This window comes from Orycteropus afer, unplaced genomic scaffold (genome assembly GCF_000298275.1).
Source record: "Orycteropus afer afer isolate SDZICR_OR568_19922 unplaced genomic scaffold, OryAfe1.0 scaffold00476, whole genome shotgun sequence".
NCBI classification, from domain to species: domain Eukaryota; kingdom Metazoa; phylum Chordata; class Mammalia; order Tubulidentata; family Orycteropodidae; genus Orycteropus; species Orycteropus afer.
The window spans coordinates 1,194,929-1,214,187 of record NW_006922063.1 but is presented as its reverse complement, the minus strand read 5'-3'; the positions used below and the strand labels follow the sequence as shown (position 1 = coordinate 1,214,187).

Genomic DNA, 19,259 nt, shown 5'->3' with positions numbered 1-19,259 from the left:
CAGTTGCACCACTGTACTTTTCAAACAGAAAACTTGTATTCCAGCTTTCACAGGTTCACAGAGAGAGGAATTTTGTCACAGGAAGGAATACACCTAAGTCTCACCCATATTTGATTTAGAGGATTCAGAAGACGAGATTTTAGACTTGGAGTTGATTTAAGACTTTTGGGATGATGTGATGGGGTAAATGCATTTTGCATGTGCCAAGTACGTGAATTTTGTGGTACTTATATGATATTAGGGTCAAATGGAAAAAAGTTATGGATTGAATTGTGTTCCAAAAAATAATATATTGGAAAACCTAACCTTTATCCCTGTAGTTATAAGCCATTGGGGAATGGCTTGTCTCTGTTAGGAGCTCCGGTAGCACAGTAGTTAAGCAAGTGGCTGCTATCTGAAAGGTTGGCAGTTTGAGCTCACCAGCCTCTGTGGGAGAAAGATGTGGTGGTCTGCTCCTGTAAATATTTACAGCCTTGGAAACTCTCTGGGGCAGTACTACTCTGTCCTATAGGATTGTTATGAGTTGGAATCAAATCAATGGCAATGGGTTTTCTGCCTTGTTTTCAAATGAGCAGGATTACCGTAGGGTGTGTCTAGACTCCATCTCTTTTGAGATATAAGAGATTAACTGCAAGCTAGCAAGTACAGATGGGGAACAAGAGATGCCAAGCCACATGACATTCGCTCAGGAGCAGAAGCTCAAAGAGCAACGACCTTCCTCCAGAGCTGGCAGGGAACAAAAGCCTTCCCCTGGAGCCGGCAGCCTGAATTCGGGCTTCTACCTCCTAAACTCTAAGAAAAAAATTTCTGGTTGTTAAAGACATCCATTTCTGGTATTTCAGTTAAGAGAACCACTAGATAACTAAGGTAGGACATATAACTCAGCTGATCCAATGATGCTTGACATGCCAGTGACACATAGAAATGCTGTTTGGAGTCTGTGACAGACCCCTATCGGTGAATTATAGCACAGACCCTTAGGGTTTTGGAGCAAACCCCTGCCATCCTCTGCAGATAACCATCTTTTTGAGAAGCAGCTTTTTATTCATTACTGGTTCTTACTAGAGACTGAACACTTACCCATGAGCCATGTTATGACTAACTTTGTGTGACAAGTTGACTGGACCATGATGCTCATTGGTTTAGCAGTTATAATGTAGTAATCCTCCATGATGAGATCTGGCATAACATAATCGCTTCTGTGACATGATTTGCTATGAGCAGCCATCAGTTGAAAGGGCGTTTCCCTGGGGGTGTGGCCTCCTTCTGATATATATGGATGTCCTGGCAAAGCTCTCTGGCTTTTTGCTCAGTCTGGATCCCGCATCTGGCTCATCATCATCTGACCTCTGGTTCTTTGGACTTGAGCCTGAGGCCTGCCATCTTCCCAGCTGTCTTAGATTTGTCAGCCTCTGCAGCCTGCGAGTCAGCAGCTTGCCAAGTCTGCAATCTTGTTTCTTCAGACCCAGAAGCTATGTGAGTCAGGAGAAACCTTCAACCTGACATCTGACCCATGGACTTGGAACTTGCCATCTTCTACAACCGTGTGACCATGTGAGCTGTTGCCTTGCGGTCTATTGTTGTTGTTGTGATGTGCCATTGAGTCATCTCTGACTCACAGCAACCCCTCCTTGGGCTTCTGAGGCGGTATCACTATGGAAGTAGATCGCCCAATCTTCCTATCGAGCAGTGGCTGGTGGGTTTGAACTGCCAACCTTCTGGTTAGCAGTCACAACGCCACCAGAGCTCCCATACATACATGCATACATACATTCACTGGTTTCACTTCTTGAGATCTCTAGAGATTCCAGCCTAAGGGCAAGTAAGTGCCCTGAACTGTGCCCTGAACTGCCCATGATGAACTGGGTATTGTCTGGCCCGCCAAGTCATAAAGTTGGATGTGCACAGCAGCAGCTCCATTAAATGGAAGGACTTATATGATATTAAGGTTTAGGAGGCCCTGAAGGCACAAGTAAATTATATGAGGATGTGATCCAAATGTCCATGGTTTCCACTCCTGTCACATTACCTTCCCTCTCCCAGTCTCCCAGGATTTTGTTACAATCAGTTGACTGAAGCAGAGAAAACTCATGTCTGGTTTACAGATGGTTTTGTGCAATATGCAGGCACCACTTGAAAGTGGACAGCTCAGGCACTGCAGCCTGTTCCTGTGACTTCCCTGAAAGAATATGAAGGGAAATTCTCCCAGTGGGCACAGCTGTACTACGAGAAATAGCGAGATGGGTGACTGTATACTGATTGATAGACTATGACCAGTGGTTTGGCTGCATGGTCACGGGCTTGGAAGGAACATGATTGGAAAACTGGTGACAAGGAGGTATGGGAAAGAAGTATGTGGACAGTCCTCTCTGAACAGGCCAAAAGATGTGAATGCTTACCATAGGGTGACCTCAGCACAGGAGGGTTTTAACAATCAAGTAGTTAGGATGATGCGTCCTGTGGATACCAATCAGCCTTGCCCCAGCCAATCCTGTCATTGCCCAGTGGGCTCATGAACAAAGTGGCCATGATGGCAGGGATGGAGATTATGCATGTACTCAGAAATATGGACTTCTACTCACCAAGGCTGAATTGGCTACAATTACTATTGAGTGCCCAATCTGCAGTAGCAGAGAGCAAGAATCAATCTCTGAGATGGCACCAATCCTCAGAGCAATCAGGCAGTAACCTGATGGCAGGTTGATTACATTGGACTGCTCCCATCATGGAAAGGTGAGCATCTGTTCTTACTGGGATAGACACTTAGGCAATGCTTCTGCCAAAACTACTATTCATGCACTTACAAAATATCTTATTCACCATCATAGGATTTCACACAGTATCACCCTGTATCAAGGAACTCACTTCACAGCAAATCAAAGGTGGCATTGGGCTCATGCTCATAGAATTCACTGGTCTTACCATGTTCCCCATCATTCTGAAGCAGCTGGCTTGATAGAATGGTGGAATGGCTCTTTAAATACTCAACTATAGCACCAGCTAGGTGGCAATTCCTTGCAGGGTTGGGGCAGTGTTCCTCAGGAGGTTGTATATACTCAAAATTAGAGTCCAATAATGGCGCCGTTTCTCTCATTCTGGGATTCACGGGTCCAGGAATTGAGGGATAGAGATGAGAGTGACACCACTCACAATTACCTCTAGTGATCCCCTCACAAAATTTTTGCTTCCTGTCCCTATTTTCTGCTAGTCTGGAGGTCTTAGTTTCAAAGGGAGGAATACTTCCACCAGGAGACAGAACACTAATTCCATTTAACCACTGGCCACTTTGGACTCCTAATGCTTCTGAATCAATAGGCAAAGAAGGAAATTACTGTATTGTTTGATATGATTGAGCTTGATTACCAAGGGGAACTGAACTGTTATTACATAATGGAAGTAAAGAAGAGTATGTTTGGAATACAGAAGATCCCTTAGGGTGTCTCTTAGTATTACCAAGTCCCGTGATAAAGTTCAATAGAAAACTACAAGTACCCAATTTAATAGACTATTGATGGTCCAGATCTCAGAATTAAGACTTGTATCATCCCACTAGGCAAACAATCTCAACCAGCTGAGATGCCTGCTGAGGGCAAAGGGAATACGGAATGGGGAGTGAATGAAGATAGGTCTTAACATCAGCTTTGACCACATGATCAATTACAGAAACTAGGACTGTAATTGTTCTATTTTCTTATGTTTGTATGTATGCATATAAATATATATATATATATATGTTTGTGTTCTTCCCTCATCACTTACTGTAAAAGATATAAGGCAGAATTGTAACTTTGTCTTTATTTAGAGATTATATATGGTTTAAGATGTGTACAGGTGCCAAGTTGGCAAGTGGTGAACCGTGATAGCTAAATTTTAAGTGGGCTAAGCTGATTTTCAGAGGTTTGGCAGGCACTGGACTGGCTGGTGATGATGTGATGTGACTGATGAGATGTGATGACCTTCCATGATGTCATCTTGGTAATCAATCCCCTTTCAACCTGAAGGGGAATGGTCTGCCTCCAGAACATAAATGGATGTTCTGGAGTTCTCTCTCTTTTGACTGCACTCTTCCCATTCCTGACCCACGGCTCTTTCTGGACTTACTGAGATTAGAGGACTCCCTGAGACCATCACCCTGAGATACTCTTTAAACCTTGAACTGAAACTATCCTGAGATCATCTTTTAGCTAAAAAAGAGATTAGTTTATGAAATAAAGAGTATCACTCATGAGCACTACACACCTTTAAACAATCATCTAGTCACATAATGCCTACCATCCATCTGGGCAACGTCCAACCACATAACATACACATCTACATGCCTAGGATCCCAACCCCTGTCAAAAATTCAAGGTACATACAATGGTATGTAATAATGGGTGCTACTTTGCAACATACATCAAAATATTATTACTATTACTGTATTGTTATGTTAAAGATGTTTTAGTGTATCTGGAAGTGTTTCTTTAATGTTTTCTACGCATAGGAAGTTATACTATATACTAAGACAAATTTGACCAAGTGATGTAAGATACAAACTGTACTTAACTGTTCTGATTTATGTATAAATTTGATTTAAAGTTATATTTAAGAACAGAACTCATTCGTAATCCACGGGCTGCCTATATCTAATATGGTATTTGTACAACATTCAAATCACGTAACATTCTATTTCACAGAACCTATCATGGGCATGAAGCAACCCTGACTACATATAAGACCAAAGGGTCACTAATTATAGCAAAAATGGAAGGGTAAAGGGACAGGAAACTTGATTACTGGAACCGGAACACCCAGAATGGAATTACCGAAAGTGGTGACATACTGTGAAAAACGTAACCACTGTCACTGAACAAGTATAGGAATTGTTAAACAGGAACCTAATCTACTGCGTAAAAATTTTCACTGAAAACACAATGAAATATGATTTAAAGAGGAAAACGAAATAAAACTGGTACAGATGATAAAGGGAAGCACAGACAAGTTTCGCATGTATGGAGATTTAAGACCACTCTGAATAATCACCCGTTCTGTTAACTGCCTGGCAAACAGGAGGTGGTCAAAGTTTGACAAATTAAAAACAAACAGAAAAGATAACTGCCCTAAGGATCCTCCTACTGGTCAGGGAATCTTGGCACTTCTCATCTACTCCAGTGTTTCTGCCCAATTGTCTAGCTCTCCTACACAAACACACACACACACTCTCTCTTACACTTTTCCAGTGAGCTTTTTTTTATTATTAGTTAAGTCATGATTCAGGATCCCAGGAGAGAGGTGAGGTGGGCCGGCTCATATCTTCCCAGGAAAAGTGCCGTCTGCCCTGCGGTCGTCCCAGGCTGATACCTGTAGAAAGACAGTGTCACTCTCATCAGTTGGAGGGAAACCAGAAGGGTGGACTTCTTTGTCTTCTCCACTTTGCGTACCTCTTCCTTGGTTTAGTCAGCAAGCAACCACCAAACCAAATCAAACTCACTGCCACTGAGTAGATTCTGACTCATAGTGACCCCCTTTTTGGTCACCTTACCAAGGTGGTAAATTTTTATGGAAGCAGAGTGCCCCACCTTCCTTCTATGGAATGGCTGGTGGGTTTGGACTGCCAACCTTCTGGTTAGCCGTCAAATATCTTAGGCACCACACCGCCAGAGCTCCTGGCAAGTAACCACAGTCACCTGTTAATGCACCAGTCACTGTTTCAAGTGCTGGGGAATCACCAGTCACCCAGAAAGACAAAAATCACTGTCCTCCATTATTTACTCAAGTGAAAAATTCCTGGCTTATTGCAGGGCACCCCTGGGAGATCTGGGACTGTCCAGAGCTTCAAGCGTGGCTATGCCCTGCTTCAGGAACCCGAGTCAACAATGTTGCTTGTCAGAATACAGGAAGGACACATGGGGTACTAAGCAGCTGTGATAAAAATGAAGTAGAGCTATGCTCTGCTATGAATGGACTTCCATTCATACACACAAACACACACACACACACACGAGATTTATTTATCGATCTATATATATAGTGTAAAATATATAGTCAAGTGTAAGAAGGTGCTAGATATCTTTTTATAGTGCAATATCTCTGTTGGCCACAGATATGCACATGTATAAAAAATGACAGAAAGGCATATATCAAATTGTAAATATTCCCCAGAAGTAAAACTCTGATTCTTGTGGACCTTCCCACAGTTATAGCTTTTTCATTTTTCATATGTGCATGTGTACACGTAACACATTTATATATTATATGTTAGAGGCAGTGGATAAAAGCATGGACAATGAAGAGAGAGAGAATCCAAATGCCTGTGTCATCTCCTTGCTAGCTGTATAACCTAGAGCAAGTTACCCAACTTCCTTGGGCTTCTGTTTTCAATTCTGTAGAATTAAGGGTCTGATAATAGTATCCAACTCCTACAGTTGTTTTACCATGTTTGACCTAATATGATGGAGCTGGCTCACACTAAGTGCCATGTATAGGCTATTTTGGTCACACACACCCAATCTCTCTCTCTCTCTCTCACACACACATGCTTTTTTCATGTCTCAGAACTGTTTGTGTCCTGTCACATAAACAAATATATTCTCTGTAAAGGCTGGCAAGACAAATGTGCCATTATTAATCTAGCTCAGGTTCTTTTGAACATTCCCCACTATAAACAATTCTGCAATGAACATCTTTGAAGATGAGTATTTTTGTAGTGACTAGATATGGAATTGCCAGGTCAAAGGAGTGTGATCTGTTCATTTCAAAAGATCCTGCCAAATTTGACTTAAAAAATGATCAGACCAATTTAATGAACCGCCAACAGCCTGTCAGAAAGCCTATTTCACTATACTTGGCAATAACAGCCTTGTAATTTTTGTGCCAGATTGCAGAATAAAAACAAACACCACTGTTGTTTTAAGCTGTGTTTCCCTGATGACTAGAGTGGGAAGAACATCTTTTCGTACCTGGGTTCATCTGGGGCCTCTCACAGTGATCTTGTACTCTCTGTGGTCTATGTCTGAATTTCTCAGTTGCTGGCTTTACCCATCTCTCTCCTCCTTTTAACTGGCATTTGAAAGATACAGTGCAGTGAGGGGCAGTGACAGGCTGGTCCAATCTTTCTATAAGCTACCTTTTTTCTCAATAATCCCATTTCCTAGAAAGGAAACTAAGGAATCCATTTAAATACAGGGAAAAAGATTGAGATGGATATGGAAACGTCCATGTCATTTAAAATAGTGAAAAAAAAGCCTCAGTCCAGCTAATGGGGAAGGGAATATTTTCTAAGTATACAATACATGTTAAAAAAAACCAAAGTGTCAAACAGTATCTCAAGTGTGATCCATAACTGGATTTAAAAAGTATATATATGCACATGCGTGCACACATACACACATACACACACACACAGGACAGGAAGTAGAAAATTCACACTAATTTCCTAGTCTGCCTCAAGGGGAACTTGATTTTGTGGTTTGGAAAGGATGGGGTTTTTCACTTTCTACATTATATAAATCTTCTGTTTTTAAAGATTCTGTTAAAAAAAAAAAACTAATGTTATTTTTCATGGTAGAACAAAAGACCTTTTTAAACTAGAAAATAAAGGATGGTTGTAAAAATATTTTAAATGCTCCAGGGTGAGGGTAGTGCCAGGCCCGGGAACACACTTCTTGGCACCCTGTCCAGCACACAAGCAATGCCTGAACTCAGGCCCTAGAGCTGGAGGAAACATGGCATGCGATCCTAACATGATGTTACCCAGAATCACTCAGGGGCAAGGAGACAACCTGGGATGGCACAGGGTACTCAAAGCCACTTGCAACAGTGCAGTCAGAAGTGACAGGAAAACCAAGAGCCAAGGAAAAGAGTGCCTCTTTTGCTCTAAAGAAACAAACCAAAGATGTCTATCAAGGATATTTAAAATACTAAAAAATATGAACACAACAACCATAACAAAGGGACCAGTTAAACAAAAACACTTATAAGTAATTAAAAGGAGTAAGGCAGATCTATATACAATGTCATTACAAAAAAGGCTCTAAGACACACTAAGAATATTCAGTACGAACCATTCACAGAAGAAACTCCCCCGGCTTATGTATGATAAATTTATAGAGAGAAAAAGAGAATCAGTTAACAGGAGAGGGAGAGGAGAGGAAGCACAGAAGCTTTCCATTTTTTAAATTTTATTGTGTTGCTCACATTTGGTTTATTTAAATGAGGACTTACACCTCTGTAACATTACTTTTATAACAGTATCATATTTTGATTCTAAGAAATGTTTTTAATTTCCACATCTCTGAAATGAGCATGCCTGTTATGTTTACCTCAGTAATTTTTAAAAAGATTTTAATACCTCTCATTATGTCTTGATAGCAATGGGGTCTTTGATTTGATGAAATAGGGTGATGTTAAACATAAATTCTTTATTGAAAGAAACATGGCATGGCAGAGTATTAAATGCTGCCAAAAGTCTGGTCAGCTCAGAACTAAAAGGTCACCTTATGATGTCCATATTTTTTAGAGATACATATTGAAGTAAGGAGCTCTGGTGGTGTAGTGCCTAAGGCATTTGACTGCTAATCAGAAGGCTGGTGGTTCAAACCCACCAGCCACTCCTCGGAAGGAAGACTGGGCAATCTACTTCCACAGAGACACTGCCTCAGAAACCCAAGGAGTGTTCGCTATGAGTTGTGCCTGACTCCACGGCAGTGAGGTTTTTTTTTTTAATTGAAGTAGGTAGGGATGAAATGACCTATCTGGGATGTGCTTTAGAATCCTTCAGCAAAAGAAAGGAGACAAAGAAAAGGGATAGATAAAGCAGATGTTTGGGTGATGGGTGTGTTTAGGATCACTGGACCATTCTACTTTTATATTTGAAAATGTTCAAAATGACCAAGGACAAGATTACACAAGATGATGAGTTCCACAGGGAGTAGGACCTCGCACCAACTATATATCTGTGAAGTGTGAGCAAGATGCATGTAGCAAGGTGACCCTGGTGGCCTTAAAAAAGGATGCAGACTGGTCGAGAGGTGTCCGTTTGAGAAAGAAGAAAAGGCATGAGCCTTAAGAATAGTGTGATACTTTGTTTTCCCTCCCGCCAAGTCACATACTCTGCTTCACCCCAGCCTTCCATGCCAAGGCTCCAGCAGGAGGTACATACCCAGGATAAAGGGCAGAGGGACTTGTACACACGCTGATACCATTCACACACGGAGACATCACCCCCTTTGGCAGTCATTGCCTTCTCGCAGCGGTGGAAGTCTGTGAAGAAAGGGATTCAGAGTCAGCTCAGACCAATGGCTGGAACACATGTCTGACCAAAACTCAGTGAGAAATTCTTATCTCATGACAAGTTGCACAAACACACATGAAAGAAGTTTTTCAAAGGACACATACCCTTATAAGTGTACTAAAAAAATCTGCACACAACTCACTAAATTGATTTTGCAATCCCCTCTGGTGGTGCAGTGCCTAAGGCATCTGACTGCTAACCACAAGGCTGGCAGTTCAAACCCACCAGCTGCTCCTCGGAAGGGAAATCTACTTCCGTAGTGATACTGCCTCAGAGACCCAAGGAGGGATTGCTATGAGTAGGATCCAACTCAACAGCAGTGAATTTGGTTTGAGTTTAGAGAATTGCAAATCTCTGGGTTGCAGAAATGGTTAAGCACTTGCCTACTTAACGAAAGGTTGATGGTTTGAGTTCACCCAGAGGCCACCGAAAGCACAGTTCTATTCTGAAATACATAGGACTGCTGTGAGTTGCAATCAACTTGACGGCAACTAGTTTGGTTTTAGTTTGAGAACTGCTATCCAATTTGAAAGTTCTGGGTTCAGAGATGATGGAGAAGCATAAGGGACATGTGTGAAGAGTATGGAAGCCCAGGACAAGGGCAAAGGGAAGGGAATATGGTCTTGATGTTAAGAAGCTAGAGTTCTATAAAGAAAGTCACGAGGGGGATTATCTGGTTTTCAAAAGTAAGCAATTAATTAAAACACTAATAATAAAAAAAACTCTAGGCGTTCCATTTCTGGACATTTTCCCTAGGGGGAAAAGCCTATACAGAAGCATCAGATTACATTTATAACAATGTTTATATTTATAGCAGCATCATTTGCAAGAGCCCCAAGCTGGAAGTGCCATGAATAAAACAGATAAATTGTGGAATACAGCAATGAAAATGAACAAACTACATGCCATAGCATGGATAAACCTTAAAAACTTGAGTAAAGACATCCAAATAAAAAGAAGACATTTAGTATTTATAAAGCTCACTAAGAAGCAAACTTAAAAACTCCCTGATAAAACCAAAAATATGACTGCTGTCAGTGGGGTTATACCTGTAGTGAGGAGAGCCGGGGGTTTCAAGACAGGGTATACAATGGGCAGGGGAGTTCAGAGTGATTGCACTATTTCATTTTTTAATTCAGGTTATGGTTATATGGGGGTTTACTTCAGAATTATTCATTTAGCTATACATTATGTTTTATGTACTTTCCATACATACGTTACATTATACACACACCCCAAAACACAAACCCATTGCTGTTGAGTCAATTCTATAGAAATGAAAGTTTGTGATCCTGGCTGACCCGAGACACAGTTAGTGATAAGGGGCAATAGCCCTGCAGCGGTAAAAGAGGAGCCAGGACCAGTGTTAGGATGTGTCAGACCCATGTGGGGGAGGGGTGACTAATCTGAGGCCCAAGCACAGGGGAAGATCTACATTCTCCCAGCACCATGCCCCACTTACCCAGGTAATTCTGCCAGCAGTTCCTGGTTTGGTTCTGGTTGGGGAAGCGGCTGTCAAAAGGAGCAGTCCGGTAGTTCTTGATTTTGGTCTTGATGTCTTCTGCCATGGTGGTGACTCCTGGATGAAAGTGGGTGGCAGTGAGTGACTGTGGGGTACCTACGCATGGGGCTGTTAGCTCACCCAGACCCAGACGAATGGACAGAGACAGGGCAAATCCACACATCTGGGTGTGGAAGGCAGCAGGGTTGGGGGCAAGTCCTTAGCAATATCAGGACTGGTCCCCAAATAATATACTGCTTATCACATGTCAGGTGCCATTCTACACTTTACTCACAATGGCCACTCTATAATCCTCATTTCACAGATGAGGGAACATACAGCACACAAGTGGTAAGGTGCTGCACGGACCCTATACTACCCAAAACCAAACCCACTGCTGTCAACTAGATTCTGACTCATAGTGACCCTATAGGATAGAATAGAACTGGTTAGGGATCCCAAGGCTACAATCTTTATGGAAGCTGACTGCCACATCTTTCTCCTGCAGAGCAGCTGGTGGGTTCAGACCTCCAAGATTTTGGCTAGTAGCCAAGCACTTAACCACTGCATCACCAGAGTCTCTTCTCTATACTGGAGAGGTCTGTAACTTTTTGGTGCCATGAACCCTTCTGGGGTCTGATGATTCCTATAAATCTCTTCCTTTTAATATGCTTAAATGTATTTTTAAATGCACAGAATCATGAAGAAAACCAGTTATACTTTGCTGTAAATTTATTAATCATCACAATTTTGACATAATCATGAGTGAAAATTATATTGTGACATCTGCAACAGCTGCAACATGATATAATATCTGTGATATTGATTGGTGACAAAATTACAGGTGCTGATAATATTACCTGGATTGCTGCCTCCATTCTAACGAAAGGAAATGCTATATTTGAATGGAAGTTCATAAAAACACAAATGTAGTTTTTTTTTCCCAATTCAGGCACTAGCATCTCTTGAACTCTATAGACTCCGTGGACCCAGGGTTAAAAATTTCCGATATAATGGCTCTAAAGAGTTGAATTTGTGAGAAACTGACTGGATTGCAGAGAATCCGAGGGTAGAGAGGCACAGACCCGTGTTAAATCCAAGCGCCCAAAGCATGCTGAGGATCTGGGGCACAGAGCAGTCTTTGCAGGGGGAGGTGGAGAGGAAGTGGGGAGGGGGAATGTAAAACACTGGCCTCCGGGACACAAACAGGCGTAGGAAGAGCAGCTTTCCTCGGGCAAGATCTCGAATCCATATTTGGAGGTCAGAGTAGATAGGGGGTGACGCTGTGGCCCCCTTCAACGTCCAAGGGGTAGGAAGGGTCAGATACCATAGAGCCAGCTACTGTCCACCAACCCCCGGGAGGTCATGCCCGCGGCCTGGTAATTAAAAGCACTACAATCCAAACTACCGGGTCCGAAACCTGGCCACTGTGTGAACTCGGCTACGTCGCTTAACATCTCTGAGCCTCAGTTTCCCCACTGTCAAAAGGCTCTACCTCACAAGACCGGAGGGAGGATTAAATGAATTAAAATAAGTAAATCTCTTCGAATGCTGCTTGGCATTAAAGAAGCAATACAAAATTGTTAGCTATTACTGTTAACACAAGAACAAGGCCCCAGACAGGCTCACGGGTAGGCCCAACGCCACCAAGCAAAAGCCTCACCCTGTTCTAAGAGAAGCTGGAGTCTAGTTGCTCAGCTACTGGGCTGGGGTCCTACGTTCCCGTGTCGGCCATACCCACCTAAAGACGCCCCTGAATCCGCTGGCACCTCAATGTGACCCTCAGAAGTGACGCCTATATCGGGCCGGAAGCGGAATTAAGGCCTGCCGGAAGCGGAGTGAGGCGAAGCACAAAGGAGTCTTCCGCGCGGCTAGAGTGCCCATAGGGAGGCGGTGCTCGGAAATCACTCTGGCCCCGCCTTTTCACAGAACTCTGACCTCCTATTGGGCTAACTGACTGTTCACCATTACTCGCAGCCCAATCATGACCTTGCGCGGCAGTTAGAAAGTCTCTGAGCTGGGGCTCGGAACATCTGGTTACAGGTTCTCATCACTTCCCTGTCTTTAACTGAATGAAAGAGTTCTGGGTGTCGGGGCTGACTAGAAAACGAGCCTGTGGTAGAATATCCTTTCTGAAGTAGTTTATTTATGCAAGAAATATTTATTGAGCGCTTATCTTGTCAGGCACTTCTGTATGTGTTTGGGATACATCGTTGAACAAAACAAAGATCTCTACCTTCATTAAGATGAAAGGAGCTCTGGTGGCGTAGTGGGTAAGACATTTGGGTACTAATCAGAGGTCCATAAAATTATTTTTTTGGTTGTGCCGTAGAGTCGAACTCCACTCATAGCGACCCCTCCCTTGTGTTTCCAAGGCGGTATCACTACGGAAATATTGTCCAACTTTCCTTCTGAGGAGTGGCTGTGGGTTTGAGCCGCCAGCCTTCTGGTTAGCAGTCAAAGATTTACAGCCTCGGAAACCTATGTGGGTTGCTATCAGTCGGAATCGACTCTATGGCAGTTAGTTTGGATTTGAGTTTTTCATTAGGATTATTATGGGGTCAGGGAGCTCTGGTAGCATAGTGCCTAAGGCACTTGACTGCTAATCAGAAGGCTGGCGGTTCAAATCCACCAGCCACTCCTCGGAAGGAAGATGGGGCAATCTACTTCCGTAGTGATACTGCCTCGGGAACCCAAGGAGGGTAGCTACGGAGTCGGGTCCGACTCGACGGCACATAACAACAACAACATTATGGGGTCAATTGTTACAGAGGATTGAAAACAAAACAGTCTCTCCCCCGGAGTCATTCATCAGGTATTGACCCAGACTCCACCTTCATGCTCATAATCTTTTTCCAAACTTTAAACAAACAAAAACCCCAAACCCACTGACTGCCATCCAGTCAGTCCCTATCCACTCATAGGAACGTTCGCTGGGTTTCCAAGGCTGGAAATCTTTATGGAAGTAGATTACCTCATCTTCCTCCCGCGGAGTGGCTGGTGGGTTTGTACCACCGACCTCTTAGAAGGCATAAATTAAAGATTTGGGTGGCTGAGAAATCAAAATCCTGTATCAGAGAGAGGAGAAGTTAAGAGTTAAGGCCTGGGTCTGCGAAGGGCCTGATAGAAATTATTCCATCGCAGCCTTACAAATGGATCCAGAATCTCCCCCAGTCATAACTGGCTTAACCCACTATCAGTTCCTTAACAATTGCCAAAGCCTACTCCTTGAGTCGGGTCCGACTCGAGGGCACACAACAAGAAGAACAACTCTCTGGCCTCCTCGGTTCCTGCTGCCCTCCACAATCCGCACGTTCAGCCAGAGGGAGCCTGTTAACACCTGCAACAGATCACCTCCCTCCTCACTCCAGAACGCTCCCCTTTCTAGTCTGACTCAGAGTAAAAACTAAAGTCCTTACAGGAAGTCCACTCTGTCCTCTTTAAGGGACACAGTAGGTGAACTCACAAATTAGTAATTGGGTCTGATTCCCTCACATGCCCCAACACAAGGCAGCCATAGTAGGTTATGTGAACTGGATCTAATTCCTTTGCATGCCGCATCCCAGAGTGGACATAGGATAGGTTCCCTAAGGGTCAGAGGCTGTTTTGATCACTGTTGTGCTTCAGGATTACTCAGCACGGAAGGGGAGGGTGCGGGTGTGGTACATATAGACTCTCCAGCGTCACTGAGAAGAATGAAGACTAGCACAAGAAACGAGGTTTGACGGAATATTTTTACTGAGTCACTGCTCCCTGCTCGCCCCCGCGCGGTCCGGCTAGGCTAGACCTGGCACGCGACCCCCGAAGCGGTACGTGTACTTGCGCCCACCGCTCTTGAGCACGATGTCGCGGCGATAGTAGTAGCGCAGGCCCCGGCTCAACTTCTCGTAATTCATGCCTGGCTTCCTCTTGCGCTCTCCCCACAGCCGCGCCACCTGGGGCAGAGGCGGGGCTTACTCGGAGAGGGCGGGGGAAGGGGCGGGGCTTGCCAATGCATGGGGCGGGCCTAGGGTAGGGCTCTGAGGAAGGTTAGGCAGGCCCGAGGGGGGTGAAGTTGAGGTTGGTTGATGCTGGGGTCCGGATCGGGATCTGGATTGGGAGGGGGCTAATGAGGGCGAGGCTGGGACCTGCTGGAACAATAGGGGACTATGGGGCGGGATTTGGCTGGGGGGGGATGGCAAGAGACCAAACCTCTTTGGGGTCGCACAGCTGGAACTCGCGGCCGTTGCCTGTCCAACGGATGCAGCTGCTACGAGCCCCGTCTCGGAGCAGCTCCAGTAGGAACTGCCACAGCTGTGTAGAACCTGCGACGAGGAGACAGGTGAACACTCAGGCTTCCCGGCCCCAGGGCTTACTGCTTCGGCGACGCAGGACTTCCCTGGGTCCTCCCAACACAAGGCCACAAGTCTGGAGTCCTCCAGTTAAAGGATCCAAGAGTCTGCCTTGGAAACTCAAGCATCCGCTCCTTACCCTCATTTTCCTGTCGGGTTTAGGAGTTTGCCTACCTCGGAGATCCAGGCGTCCCCTAGAGCCTGGGTCCCCATCAGCTTCCTCCCTTTGTTGTTGTTGTTGTTATGTGCTGTCGAGTCGAACCCGACTCATAGCGACCCCTCCTTGGGCTTCCGAGGCAGTATCACTACGAAAGTAGATTGCTCAACCTTCCTTCCGAGGAGTGGCTGGTGGGTTTGAACCGCCAGCCTTCTGATTAGCACTCAAGTGCCTTAGGCACTACTCTAATATCTGACTCTGAGCTTTCTTCCCAAGGAGCTTTGGAGGCACAGTGCCTAAGGTATTTGACTGCTAACCAAAAGGTTGGCAGTTCAAACCCACCAGTCACTCCTTAGAAGGAAGACTGGGCAATCTATCTCCATCCGTAAAGATTTACCGCCTCGGAAACCCAGAAGGGGTCGCTATGAGTCGGAATAGACTGGATGTCAGTGAGTTTGGTATGGGGGGCGGGGCTTCTCCCACTGGCACTAAGGTATCTAAGCCCCGCCCTTATAATATTTCCTAGGTCCCTCCCCCTTAAGCCTCTAGATCCCGCCTTACTGCACTCAGGCTAGGCTCCCTCACCGACAACGTGCTTGGGGACCTCTCACCTCGGTGGTTAGTTTTGGGGTAACAAGTCAAAGTGGTAGGGTCTGACTGCTGGCTCGGTTCCAAGGAAGAGGTGCGATCTGAATTCTGGTACTCCTTCGAAGAGGTGGTGCAATCAGTATGCAGTCCCTGGGCCCAGGAGGTGGTACAATCCGAGCCCGCAGGCTCGCCCCGCGAAATGGTGTAGTTAGCGCACAGTTCTTCGCTGAGGCCCTCGCCCCTGTAGGTGGCGCTGTCCGGGCCGATAGAGCAGCCCCAGCAGGTGGAGCTCCCAGCGGCTTGGGCAGGCGACCACAAAGGGGCCGCTGAGGTGGTACAGGTCAGGCCCGCCACCCCTTCAGAACCAAAGAAGGGGGTGGGGCTCAAGCCGGGGCCGGCTGGGCGCAGGGCCTGGGAGGCGGGACTCCAAGGGTCCAAGCCGAGGTATGCCTGGTCCGTCCAGTCTCCCGACCAAAGAAGGGCCTGAGGGGCGGGCTCTGTGAGGAGGAACGGACCCCAAGTGAGACGAGCTCAGTTGTTCCTGAGCGAATATTCCTCCGCGGACAGGAAGTCGGATATTCTAGGGGTCTAAGCTCGTAGTCCCTGCGCCTCCTGTTCATGGTGCTGATTTACTTGGAGTAGAGGGAGCAGTTACGCGATTCGGGTCATGCCACCTTGGCACTGGCGTCTCCAGCCCCAGCCTGGGAACCTAGGCCTCCAGCCCCGGTGCTTCAGGGCCCCCAGTTTTCTCCTACCCTCATCTTTCAGCACACACTCACCTGTTCCCCATGGAGCTGCTGGGTGCTGTAAGGTGGAGCCCCAGTCCAACTGTGGAAGCCCTAAAAGGGGTAAGGTCATAGCTGGGTTTAAAGAAGGGTGTCAGTAATACAGACCCCCCCTCAACGGCACACTCAGTAGTCTTTCTTGGTCCAGGACTGGTAGTTGGCCCCTCAATCCCTACTCATTCAGGCCTAGGATTCAGGATCCTGGGATCCCCTCTTCCCTTAGCCTCAGGAGCAAGAGACAGCCCTCTCCCCACAGACCCAAGAGCCCAGCCCGCTCTCTTCTTGGGCACCCGGGAGTACCAGCCTGCAGCCACCTTTCCAGCATGTCTCTGTTGTCTGCGTGTCCCCTTGGAGTGCCAATTCAGAGAAATCGAAGCCAACTTCAGTACCTGCTGCAGGCAATGAGGTGTTTAGGGGCGGTTGAGGGGTAGGCAGAGGTCCCCACCTCCCCACGGCCTCAGGCCAGCAGCCGACCCAGACCTGAGGGCCTGTTCCCAAGGGGCACTTCCTGTGGTGATGCTTCATTCCAGTTCAACAAATCCATGGGTGTTCTTTCTGAATGATACGCGCTGGGAAAATTGGAAAGGGCAACTGGTGAGCTGGTGGCATTAGGGACCCTGGAGTCTGGACCCCCACCCTCACTTCCCTCAAACCCAGGAGTTCAGGCTCTTGCTCCCTCCTTCCTCACCATCCTGTAGCTTCCAGTCCCCTTTTCCCTCAGCCCTCTCCTCTCTCAGCCCCAGGAGTCAGGGGCCCCAGGCACCTCTTCACCCTGGGACCCAGATATCAAGGCCCCAGCTCTTCGCTCACCTCTGGCAGGTCCCTGTGCCCCGAGCCTGGGGTCTCAGCCCCATTTCATACCGTGCACCCCCTCCCCTACTCCCCTAGGCCTGGGCAGGGGGGAATTTTCCAAGACGTCAGAGCTAGGGGTTGCAGTGGGGTCGAGTTGCAGAGGCAGGGGCGGGGCCGAGCTGCAGGCCCCCAGCCTCACAGACCGGAGCCTGCTCCCCGGTTGTTGGGGTTGTCCTGCAGCTGGGGCCTGGACCCAGGCTTAGGAAAATGCGGGCTGCGGGGGAGGGAGGGGAGATGTTAATGGGGACGGTATGGGGTGATGGCGGGCTAGCGGGGGCGGGGGACTTAGTATACAGGTTCTCCGTTTGGGACACTTGATTCTGCGACATGGTGTGGGGAGAGAGCGTCTGGGATCGGCTGGCCTGAGCCTGGCCTGAGCCTGGCTTATCTGCAACAGGAAGCGGAATTTCCGGCCACCCCCCTACCCCCAGCGCTGGTCGACGTCACAATCTGCAGGGGTAACTGGAGTGGGATGGGGTGAAGACAGGCAAACCCAGGAACTCCCATAAGGCTGAGTTCTCCTCTTCCAAGGGCAGTGGGGGGGCGTTCTGGGGCTTCTTCCTAGGAATGTCGGGCACAGTAACATGGGCAATATAAACGATAACAGCAGTAACAGCAATAGCTAACATTTCATCGGGGATCCTTGCTGCGTTCAACTGTGCCGTCTGCCTTCATTTAATCCTCTTAAGAGGTCGTTATTTATTCTTTATTTTAAGAAGTGGCAAATTGAGGCAAGCTTCCTCCCGCTTCTTTTTGACTGCAGATCCTGTGCCCTTCCATGTTACAATTTTTGGGAGACAGCTGGAGAAATATGAATGTGAATTGAATATGCATTATACGAATGATTGTTGATTTCCACAGATGTGATAAAGGTATTAAGGATACGAAAGGTGTCTCTGTTAGGAGATGACTACTGAGGTGTGCAGGAGTGAAGTGTTACGATGTCTGTAACTTTAATCAAATGATGCAGAAAAAAAAAATGCAACATATACAACACACATGCAATATTTAGGACATACTTATAGTAAGAAATGACTTAATCGGAAATTCTAATTTGACTGGGTGACCTGTATTTCTCTCAACCTGGCAACCTGGCTTCAGAGTCTCTGCTTATCTCCATCATGCTACATTAAAAAATATTTACCATTAAAAATAACCTAACTCCTTATAGGGGCATTTTCCAGTATTCATCCAGCTTCAATCATTAACCACTTGCCGTTCTTGTTTCATTTTAATAAGTATTACTCTGGCAGCTTCTAAGAATTTCTCCAGAATCTCTTGTGAGGCAGAAGGGAGGGTAAGGGACTGAGTGGGTGGCGCTGGGAGGAGTGAGGTGAGTACCCACGGCTCTCATCCATTCTGTTGTTAGGTGCTATGGAGTCGGTTGGGACTCATCCTGGGTGCAAAGACATGAAATACTGCCCAGGCCTGCGCCATCCTCAGTGGGTGCTGTTTGAACTGTTGTTGCAGCCACCGTGTCAGTCCATCTCATCGAGGGTCTTCCTCTTTTTCAGTAGCCCTCTATTTTACCAAGCATGATGTCCTTGTCCAGAGACTGGTCCCTCCTGAAAACACGTCTGAAATACGGGAGACAAAGTCTCCCATCTTCACTTCTGAGGAGCATTCTGGCTGTATATTTTCCAAGACAGGTTTGTTTGTTCTTCCGGCAGCCCATGGTATATTCAATATTCTTCGTCAACAACATAATTCAAATGCATCAATTCTTAATTGGTCTCCCTTATTCATTGTCCAGCTTCTGCAAGCTTTTGAGGTG

The 19,259-nt window shown here is 46.1% G+C and overlaps 2 protein-coding genes across 2 annotated transcripts; both read right to left on the bottom strand.

Annotated features, from left to right (window-relative positions):
- Window positions 1-5,286: 5,286 nt before the first annotated feature.
- On the bottom strand, window positions 5,287-10,839 carry LOC103209077 (cytochrome c oxidase subunit 6B1). Its single transcript, XM_007954850.1, has 3 exons — window positions 10,734-10,839; window positions 9,140-9,240; window positions 5,287-5,340 (listed from the first exon to the last, which is right to left on the bottom strand). The coding sequence occupies exons 1-3, from the start codon at window positions 10,837-10,839 to the stop codon at window positions 5,287-5,289; spliced, it is 261 nt and encodes an 86-aa protein (XP_007953041.1).
- A 3,709-nt stretch (window positions 10,840-14,548) lies between these two features.
- On the bottom strand, window positions 14,549-17,177 carry ETV2 (ETS variant transcription factor 2). The gene is made up of 4 exons (XM_042782822.1): window positions 17,108-17,177; window positions 16,948-17,025; window positions 14,964-15,076; window positions 14,549-14,707 (listed from the first exon to the last, which is right to left on the bottom strand). The coding sequence occupies exons 1-4, from the start codon at window positions 17,175-17,177 to the stop codon at window positions 14,549-14,551; spliced, it is 420 nt and encodes a 139-aa protein (XP_042638756.1).
- Window positions 17,178-19,259: the final 2,082 nt, after the last annotated feature.